This window comes from Scyliorhinus canicula, chromosome 5, assembly GCF_902713615.1.
Source record: "Scyliorhinus canicula chromosome 5, sScyCan1.1, whole genome shotgun sequence".
NCBI classification, from domain to species: Eukaryota; Metazoa; Chordata; class Chondrichthyes; order Carcharhiniformes; family Scyliorhinidae; genus Scyliorhinus; species Scyliorhinus canicula.
In genome coordinates, this window is record NC_052150.1 from 211,045,732 (window position 1) to 211,055,912 (window position 10,181).

The 10,181-nt window shown below is 48.6% G+C and overlaps 1 protein-coding gene across 2 annotated transcripts in view; it reads right to left on the reverse strand.

The window, feature by feature from the left end:
* Positions 1 to 8,740, reverse strand: part of actr3b (actin related protein 3B) — an 88,415-nt gene extending 79,675 nt beyond the window's left edge. For both annotated transcript variants that reach the window (XM_038798412.1, XM_038798411.1), the window contains exon 1: positions 8,572 to 8,740. Coding sequence is in view for 1 of the 2 variants with exons in the window: in XM_038798411.1 (XP_038654339.1) it covers positions 8,572 to 8,717 (146 nt within the window). In the remaining variant the exon portion in view is untranslated. The remainder of the gene's footprint in view (positions 1 to 8,571) is intronic.
* Positions 8,741 to 10,181: the final 1,441 nt, after the last annotated feature.

Below are 10,181 nucleotides of genomic sequence, written 5' to 3' on the forward strand. Positions count from 1 at the left end.
TGAAGGGGAAGTTAGGCAGGTACATGAAGGAGAAATAAATTGAAGGTTTTGTAGACAGACTGGAGATGGCTCATGGAACACCAGCACAGACTTGTTGGGTCGAATGGCTTGTTTCTGTGCTACAAATACCATGCAATCTAATTGGATTAGAAGAGATAGCTGATGAGGAATACACAAAGGCCCAATGATCAAAGTGGTTGTGACAAAGTTCCCATGTACATACAACAAGGAAGCTCTGCATCCTTTTTTAAGATGCTGCGCAGTCCGTGGAAACAATAATTCACCACCAATCTTTACATCACTGACTCAGAATGGCATCAGAAGCAACTTGATTTGAACAAATCTTTATTAAAATCATAATTACACAAAAAAAACTCAGAACACCTAGTTAAATATATCCAGGTATGAAATTATTCAGTGACTGAAGGAGAACTTCTTACTGTTCACTTCTTGCATGCAACAAAAATAGGTGACACTACATGCATACATAGGAGCTTGAGGATGAGCAGCGTTACAAAGACATTTAGTCCACATGCAATTGTGCAATTTGTTTCTGCAGGAGGGGAAACCCAGCTGAGAAAAATTACTACTTATGTCACATTTTGCCCACAGCACTAATTATTCCTTTGGATAATTTGGAAGAGAAGCCTTCATTCTTTGGAATATGGGCATCACTGACATTTATTTTGCACTGCTGATTGCAGTGCTATATAATGGAATCTTTTCTTGAACCATTGCAGTCCATGTGGTGAATTTACTCCCAATTCTTTCAATTAGAAAATTCCAGGATTTTGACTTAGTGACAAACACGGAAACAACGAAATATGTCCAAGTTTGAATGATGTGCGACTTTGAGGTGATGGCATACCCATGCACCTGCTGCTCTCATCTCTTAGGTGGTAGAGGTATGTGTTTGGGAGGTCTGATGACTTGCTGCAGCGCCTTCTAAAGATAGTACACATCACAGTCACAATATGCCAGTGGTGGAATGGGTGGATTTTTAACCTGGCAAATGGGACAACCATCACTTTGGTCTGCTTTGTCCCAGATGGTGTTACACTAGAGACATTGCTGCAACTACAAGCATCCCAGCAACTGAACAGCATTCCATCACACTCCTAATGTATGCCTTGTAGGGGGTGAAGAGGTTTGGGAAGACAGGAGTTGAGCAGAGGTTATCCACTGGCACTTCTAGCGGAAGATGGTTTCAAATGTCTCACCCTTGTCTTTTGTTGAGCTCCGCCATTGTTGAAGATGGATGTTCGTAAAGACTTGCCGCCATTAGCTGCTTCATTATCCACCATGGCTGGGTTAAGCAGGCTGACAAGAGTTTTAAGCATTGGTTGTGGGGTGCTCAGCTCTGGCTATAGCATCCAGCTGTTATTGTTTAGCATGCATGTTGTCCTGCATTGCATCTTCCACTTGCTTGGCACCTCATTTTTCGATATGCCTGGTGCCACACCTGGCACGCTCTTCCGCAACATTCATAGAACCAAGGATCTGCCTTCATCGTGCTGGTGAAGTGTGGTATATGCCTGACCATGAATACACTGATTGTGATGGAATACAATTCTTCTACTCTAATGGTCCACAGCACCTCTTGAATGAAGTCGTGAGGTGCTGCATTTGCTTTTAATAGCACTTTGTTTGATGTGGATATTTGTCCTCCAATCTACAGATTATTATTGCACAGAAGGTGGCCATTCAGCCCATTTTACTGGCCAGCACATTGCTTTGACAACCCAATATTTCTACCATGGCCCCAATCACAAGATTTAAGAGGAGTGGGCCATTTGGCCTCAGTCCTGCTCCACTATGCAATAAGATTATGGCTGATCTGATCGCTGTCTCAATTCCACCTACCTGACTGCTCACCATAACCTTGGACTCACATGTCAACCAAAAACCTTGCTCAACCGTTGAACATATATACTGCCCCAGCCTCTCGGAGCAAGAGAATTCCACCAACTACTGACCCTCTTTAAAAAAAAAAAACTGATTTCCCCTTACCACCATTTTGAATGCTAACCCCTGATTTTAACGCTGTGCCCCCCCCCCAGTTCTAGACTCCCAACTGGGGTAAACATCCTCCCCGTCAAGTCCCCTCAAGCTCATATCTTTTCATCAGATCATCCCATTCCTCTAAACTCCAATAGGTATAGGCCTAATCTCTTCTCATAGCCCTACATTTTTCTCTGCTTCAAATAGTTATCCAGCTTTCCCATCAAAGTTTCAATACCCAAGTTAAAGGTACAAGAAATTAGATGATATAGCTAATATTTAGAAGAGATGTACGATGCAAGTTTTTTTTACACAGAGGGTGTGGGTGCCTGGAACGCGATGCCGGAGGAGGTGGTGGAAGCAGGGACGATAGTGACATGAATAGGATGGGAATAGAGGGATACGGACCCCGGAAGTGTAGAAGATTTTAGTTTAGACGGGCAGCATGGTCGGCGCAGGCTTGGAAGGCCAAATGGCCTGTTCCTGCTGTACTTTTCTTTGTTCTTTGTTCACAAAACTAGCAGAAAATCAACTGCAGTTAGAAGAGAGTTTGGGTCAAAAAATATTAGTTTCACCAACCTCGCAAGTGCATGGGGCAGCAGGGTAGCATGGTGGTTAGCATAAATGCTTCACAGCTCCAGGGTCCCAGGTTCGATTCCCGGCTGGGTCACTGTCTGTGTGGAGTCTGCACGTCCTCCCCCTGTGTGCGTGGGTTTCCTCCGGGTGCTCCGGTTTCCTCCCACAGTCCAAAGATGTGCGGGTTAGGTGGATTGGCCATGCTAAATTGCCCGTAGTGTCCTAATAAAAGTAAGGTTAAGGGGGGGTCGTTGGGTTACGGGTATAGGGTGGATACGTGGGTTTGAGTGGGGTGATCATGGCTCGGCACAACATTGAGGGCCGAAGGGCCTGTTCTGTGCTGTACTGTTCTATGTTCTATAACATTATGGATTTCTTTTAGTAAAGATGCATATTTTCATCTGGTTTTTGTACTTGCAATGCTGCCTCTTGTCCTCAAAATAGATTCAGCCCTCGGTCCCAAGAACGAGGAGGCAGCACAGTGAATAAGCATCATCACAAGGTGCCACATCCAAAGATGTGCAGGTTAAGTGGATTGGCCGTGCTAATTTGACCCTTAGTGCCATAGATGTATAGATTACATTACAGGGTCACAGGATGGGCCTCGGTAGGGTGCTCTTTCGGAGGATCGGTGCTTCTCGACGGGCTGAATGGCCTCTTTCTGCACTGTAGAGATTCCATGATCACATTCTGAGTTTCGTCACTCTACTCTCTCAACTAACTTCTCAAGTTCAAAAGGAAGAAGGTGCATCTCAGGCCACTCATGCACCCAAATGTCTGGATTATTTCAGATAAGCCTCAGTGGAGGGCATGGCATAGATCATCCAAGCAAAGAGCAAAATGCTGGGAATGTGAAATAAAATCCTAACATGGTGTAAACACAGGTCTGGCAGCATCTATGGAGAGAGAAACATTGGGTAAATGTTTCAGTTCAAAGACCTTTTGCTAGCTCAGACATGGGTCACACAGTTCACCCATGTGCCGTTAAAGCTACAGTCAGTGCATGGTGCAGCCAGCAAACTAAGACAAACTTATTCCCAAAACAAAAAACACGCAGAAAATACTGCTCCTCATAGGGGTGGATCACTCCTCAATGAACAACCTTCTCAAATGGTGGTAATGCAGCTTTTGTTTGTCTGGACTGTTCCAATTGGTCACTTTGCACTTTGGTGAATTTGTAGTGGGTGGTACGGCACGTATGTGGAGGTACACGGGGCACATTTTTGACGGGGATTTTTGAATTTTGAGATGTGCGAACCTCACCCCGCTCGCCTGCCCATGGTTGATGGTAGCGGCAGGTTTTGTGGGCCCAGGTGTGTGTGTGTGTGTGGGGGGGGGGGGGGTTGGCAGTGGAAGATAATCTTCCCGGTGTCAGGTAAGGTGCCAACTCTCTCTGGGTACCATCAGGTGAAGTCTGATTCCCTCGCCCCAGGATATCGTCGGGTAAGATGGCATGTGAGGGATAGAATGGGTAGCCTTTGGAAGAAGAGGTGGAATGGGGACGATAAGAGAGAGAAGTGAAAGGAATGGAAGGGCATGGGTAGAAGGGGAAATTAGTTGATGGAACTTGTGGCAAAACAACATGGGCAATTATTTAATAAAGAATAATGAGAACTCCGATAATTAAAGTAGTATTATTGCAGCAAATATACCAAGTTCACCACAAAATGTTTTTGCAGCTCTCAAGTCGTAGCAAATATATAGAAATACATTTGAAAGATAGACTCCTTTACTTCTTGATTTTACAATGGTAAATATAACTTAGCAGCTACAGGGGATTGCAGCTTTAAATAAAGCAGATTAACTTGTAATTGTATGTCCACAACACTTCGAAAATAAACAGCTGCTGTTTCAAATGAAGTGGTAAATTTGTACACAACAAAACCAAGAGCAGTTAAAACGTATTGGCTTTCTTTTTTTTTTAAAAAGCCATAAAGTTAATTATTTATGTTTCTCCAAGTGACACACACATTGGCAATATCAGCCCTCATATAGATTTTACCAATTTAAAGAGTCACACAAATTGAATTACCAGATAATTAAAACATGTCAGAAAACGACATTGATCTAACAGGAGGAGACACAGCAGCACATTTGTATACAGAAGCGACAAATACCACTCTGTTCCAAAACCTACCTGCTAAAAATGTCAAAACAAGTTAATGAGGACATTGGAGGTGATTTACAAAAATTAATGCAACAATGTAGGGCAGCAGAGAGAGGAGAAAAAAGCAGCTCTATATAAATAAATGTTCAGATATGTTAATAATGTTGGTTAAAAATTCCTAAAAATAAATAAGGATGAGTATTGCACAATTAAATGCAATAAGGTTCATAGAACTACTAAATGATGATGACCAAAAATAAACTCAATTTTTTTTAAAACTTGCATAACAATTTTCACAACCACTGGATCTGCCAAAGAACTTTACAGCCAATGAAGTACTTCTGAAGTACAGTCACTGTTGTAATGTAGGAACCACGGCAACCAATTTGCACACAGCAAGCTCCCACAAACAGCAATGAAATCATGACCAGATAATTGTTTTTTTCCAATGTTGATTGGGAGATAAATATTGGCCAGAACACCGGGGGCAACATCCCTGCTCTGCTTCAAAATAGTGTCATGTGATCTTTATGTCCACCCTGGAGAAAAGACAGGGCCTCAGTTTAACATCTCGGCCAAAAGGTGCCACTTGTGATAGTGCAGCACTCCCTCAAGTGTCAGTCTTGCTTTTTATGCTCAAGAATCAAGGTGGCTGTAAGTAATTTTTTTTGTCTTTACACAGGATGTGGGCATCGCATGCTATGCCAGCATTTTAATGCCCATCCCTAATTGACCTTGAGAAGGTGGTGGCGCGTTGCCTTCTTGAACCGCTGCAGTCCATGTGGTGTAGGTACACCCATAGTGCTATTAGGGAGTTCCAGAATAATGCTGGCTATAATACAAATATTGAATGTTATAAAGTTCCTGTAAAACATGGATAACCAAAAAGTAATAACGCAAGATATAAAAGACATTCTAAATAAGTCATAAATGCAGTAATATGACAATAGTTAATATTGATGCAACCAGCTGAGTTACTCAAGTTTTATTGCAGTTTTCTTCACAGGAAAAAAAACACCATAAGACTATTGCATCCAATTCTAGTCACCACACTTTGGGAAGTGTCTGAGGGTCCCAGGGTGGGTGGAGAGTTTTACCAGAATGGTTCTGGGGTTGAAGGATTTTACCAACAAGGTTCAGTTGAAGAAACTAGGGTGTCCCCCTTACAGCAAAAGAGGTTGAGTGAGGGAAAATTTGATAGAGGGTACAAAGTTATGACAGGCTTAAATAAAGTATGATGTGGCGATGCCAGCATTGGACTGGGGTGAGCACAGTAAGAAGTCTTACAACACCAGGTTAAAGTCCAACATGTTTGTTTCAAACACTAGCTTTCACCTGAGGAAGAAGCAGTGCTCCGAAAGCTAGTGTTTGAAACAAACATGTTGGACTTTAACCTGGTGTTGTAAGACTTCTTACTTAAATAAAGTAGACAAAGAAAAGCTGTTTTCATTAGTTGATGATACAGGGACGAGGAAACACAAATCTAAGTTGAGGTGGGATTCGAGGAAGAACGTTTCATTTTAACGCAGTTTGATTATGACCTGGAAAAGACTGCCCATGAGCATGGAAGAGGAGGCCACGAGCAGTTTCAAATGGAAGTCGGGTGGCTTGAGGGAAATGAACTTACGCGCCAGGCTACAGAAGACTGCACAAGTGGTCTGGCATGGACTTGATGAGCCAAAAATCCCCTTTTATATAATCTTTATTATTGTCACACGTAGGCTTACATTAACACTGCAATGAAGTTACTGTGAAAACCCCGAGTTGCCACACTCCGGCTCCTGTTCGGGTACACGGAGGGAGAATTCACAATGTCCAATTCACCTAACAGCACGTCTTTCAGGGCTTGTGGGAAGAAATCCAAGCAGACACAGGAGAACGTGCAGACTCCACAGACAGTGACTCAAGCCGGGACTCGAACCAGGTCCCTGGCACTGTGAAACAACAGTGCTAATCACTGTGCTACCATGCTGCCCCTTTTGCACTGTAATGACTAACACATGCATGCACACACACAGACTGGGAGCAACAGTTCCAAATATTCCTGCTGGGCACAGGAGTATGGGCATATTTCCCATCCCCACCCGCATTTCACACCCATCCCATCCCAGCTGCACCGATATCCCACTCTTGCCACCTGCCGCACCCTTGGCACAGCACAGCCCATCCCACCACAGGCGCAGCCCCAAGCCCCTTCCACCACAGGTGCAGCTGCCAGCCCCTCCCACCACAGGCACAGCCTGAGCCTCATACCCATACCCATCTTGTCCCACCTGTTGCCGGGACACACAGCCACCCCCCACCTGTCGCCGGGACACACAGCCACCCCTCCCCACCTGTCGCCGGGACACAAAGCCACCCCTCCCCACCTGTCGCCGGGACACAAAGCCACCCCTCCCCACCTGTCGCCGGGACACACAGCCACCCCTCCCCACCTGTCGCCGGGACACACAGCCACCCCTCCCCACCTGTCGCCGGGACACACAGCCACCCCTCCCCACCTGTCGCCGGGACACCCAGCCACCCCTCCCCACCTGTCGCCGGGACACCCAGCCACCCACCCCACCTGTCGACGGGACACCCAGCCACCATCTCCCCCACCTGTCGCCGGGACACCCAGCCACCCACCCCACCTGTCGCCGGGACACCCAGCCACCATCTCCCCCACCTGTCGCCAGGACACACAGCCACCCCTCCCACCCGTCGCCAGGACACACAGCCACCCCTCCCACCCGTCGCCAGGACACACACCCACCCCTCCCACCCGTCGCCAGGACACACACCCACCCCTCCCACCCGTCGCCAGGACACACACCCACCCCTCCCACCCGTCGCCAGGACACACACCCAGCCCTCCCACCCGTCGCCAGGACACACACCCACCCCTCCCACCCGTCGCCAGGACACACACCCACCCCTCCCACCCGTCGCCAGGACACACACCCACCCCTCCCACCCGTCGCCAGGACACACACCCACCCCTCCCACCCGTCGCCAGGACACACACCCACCCCTCCCACCCGTCGCCAGGACACACACCCACCCCTCCCACCCGTCGCCAGGACACACACCCACCCCTCCCACCCGTCGCCAGGACACACACCCACCCCTCCCACCCGTCGCCAGGACACCCACCCTCCCGCCCGTCGCCAGGACACACACCCTCCCACCCGTCGCCAGGACACACACCCTCCCACCCGTCGCCAGGACAACACCCTCCACCCGTCGCCAGGACACACACCTCCCGCCCGTCGCCAGGACACACACCCTCCCGCCCGTCGCCAGGACACACACCCTCCCACCCGTTGCCAGGATACACACCCCCTCCACCTGGCCCCACCAAGCACCTTTTTGAAAAACAGTTAGCCAACAGGGTGGGTATAGAGGGATATGGGCCAAATGCGGGTAAGTGGGACTAGTTTAGTGATAAAAACTGAGCCAGTACACCCTCCTCCCCCCACACAACCCCCACCTGCTCCCTCCAGGTCCCCTACGCCCAGCACATTACCCCGGCCTGGCCTCTACGTGACCTGACCAGGACAACCCCTAGCCTCCCCTACCCGACCAGGTCAACACCCTCCCCCTTCCCCCTTCCCCCTCTCGCGCCACCCCACCTCCTCCCCAAGCCACTCCCGCGCCACCCCACCTCCTCCCCAAGCCACTCCCGCGCCACCCCACCTCCTCCCCAAGCCACTCCCGCGCCACCCCACCTCCTCCCCAAGCCACTCCCGCGCCTGCCCCCGCCCCGAACAGCTGGCGGCGGCCGTCACCAGGGTAACGACTGTGATTGACAAGGCGGGGGAGGGGCCGTGTCGGCGGCCAGCAGGGATCCTGCCTGCCGGCAACGCTCCGCTGCATTGTGCCGTAGGGCGGCTCGCGGAACTCACCCTGTCCCGCAGTCAATGACACAGGGGGGCAAATGGCCGGCCATGCCGTCGGGATGGATGACTTTGTTTTTCGAGCGAGCGACGTGGTCCCGAGACGGCCCGTTTATAAAGCGTGGTGCCAACCAACGCGTCTCTGCAGTAACCATGAGGATAGCACTTCCGGGGTCAGAGCCGCCTGGGGGCGCTGCTTACCCGGATGGATCACCCAGTGCAGGGAGGAGGGCCTTTGGCCTCATTCCCCCCCACCATGTCAATCAGTCAGCTGGGAGCATCAGGGACAGCTCAACTTCGACAGGCACAACAAACAGCTCAACACTGAGGGAAATGTTTGGAATGAATTCCCCAGAAACTGCTTTCTGGAAAGACTGCTGAAATGAAAAAATGAAATGAAAATGGCTTATTGTCACGAGTAGGCTTCAATGAAGTTCCTGTGAAAAGCCCCTAGTCGCCACATTCCGGCGCCTGTCCGGGGAGGCTGATACAGGAATCGAACCGTGCTGCTGGTCTGCTTTAAAAGCCAGCGATTTAGCTCAGTGAGCTAAACCAGCCCCTCGGGGCTGCCATCAATACTGTGCTATAATTAATAATAATCTTTATTAGTGTCACAAGTAGGCTTACATTAGCACTGCAAGAAGTTGGGCAGCACAGTGGTGCAATGGGTTAGCACTGCTGCCTCACGGCACCGCTGTCCCAGGTTCAATCCCAGCTCTAGGTCACTGTCTGTGTGGAGTTTGCACATTCTCCACATGCTTGCGTGGGTTTCGCCCCTACAACCTAAAAGATGTGCAGGTTAGGTGGATTGGCCACGCTAAATTGCCCCTTAATTAGAAAAAATGAATTGGGTACTCTAAATTTTTTTTTAAACTGCAATGAAGTTACTGTGAAAATCCCCTCGTCACACTCCGGCACCTGTTCAGGTACACTGAGGGAGAATTCAGAATGTCCAATTTACCTAACAACACGTCTTTCAGGACATGATTGATTGGTATTTATTGTCACATGTACCGAATACAGTGAAAATAATTTTTCTGCGGCCAAGGGAACGTACACAATATGTACATAGTAGACAAAAGAATAATTCGACAGAGTACATTGACAATGGTAGATCAACAAATAGTGATTGGTTACAGTGCGAACAAGAGCAGCATAGGACGCGTGAATAGTGTTCTTAGAGGGAACAGATCAGTCCAAGGGAGAGTCATTGAGTCTAGTAGTTGTGAGGAAGAAGCTGTTCCGATGTCTGGATGTGCGGGTCTTCAGACTTCTATCTCTTCTGCTTGATGGAAGGGTCTGGAACAGGGCAAAGCCTGGGTGTGAGGGGTCTCTGACAATGCTGTCTGCCTTTCTGAGGCAGCGGGAGGTGTATACAGAATCACTGGGAGGATGGCATGCTTGTGTGATGCGTTGGGCTGAGTTCACCACACTGCAGTTTCTTGCGATCTTAGACCGAACAGTTGCCATAACAAGCTGTGATACAGCTGGATAGGATGCTCTCTATGGCACATCTGTAGGAGTTTGTGAGAGTCGATGCAGACATGCCGCATTTCTTGAGCTTCCATAGGAAGTGGAGACGTTGGGTTTTCTTGACTGTTGCATCAACGCGAGTGGAC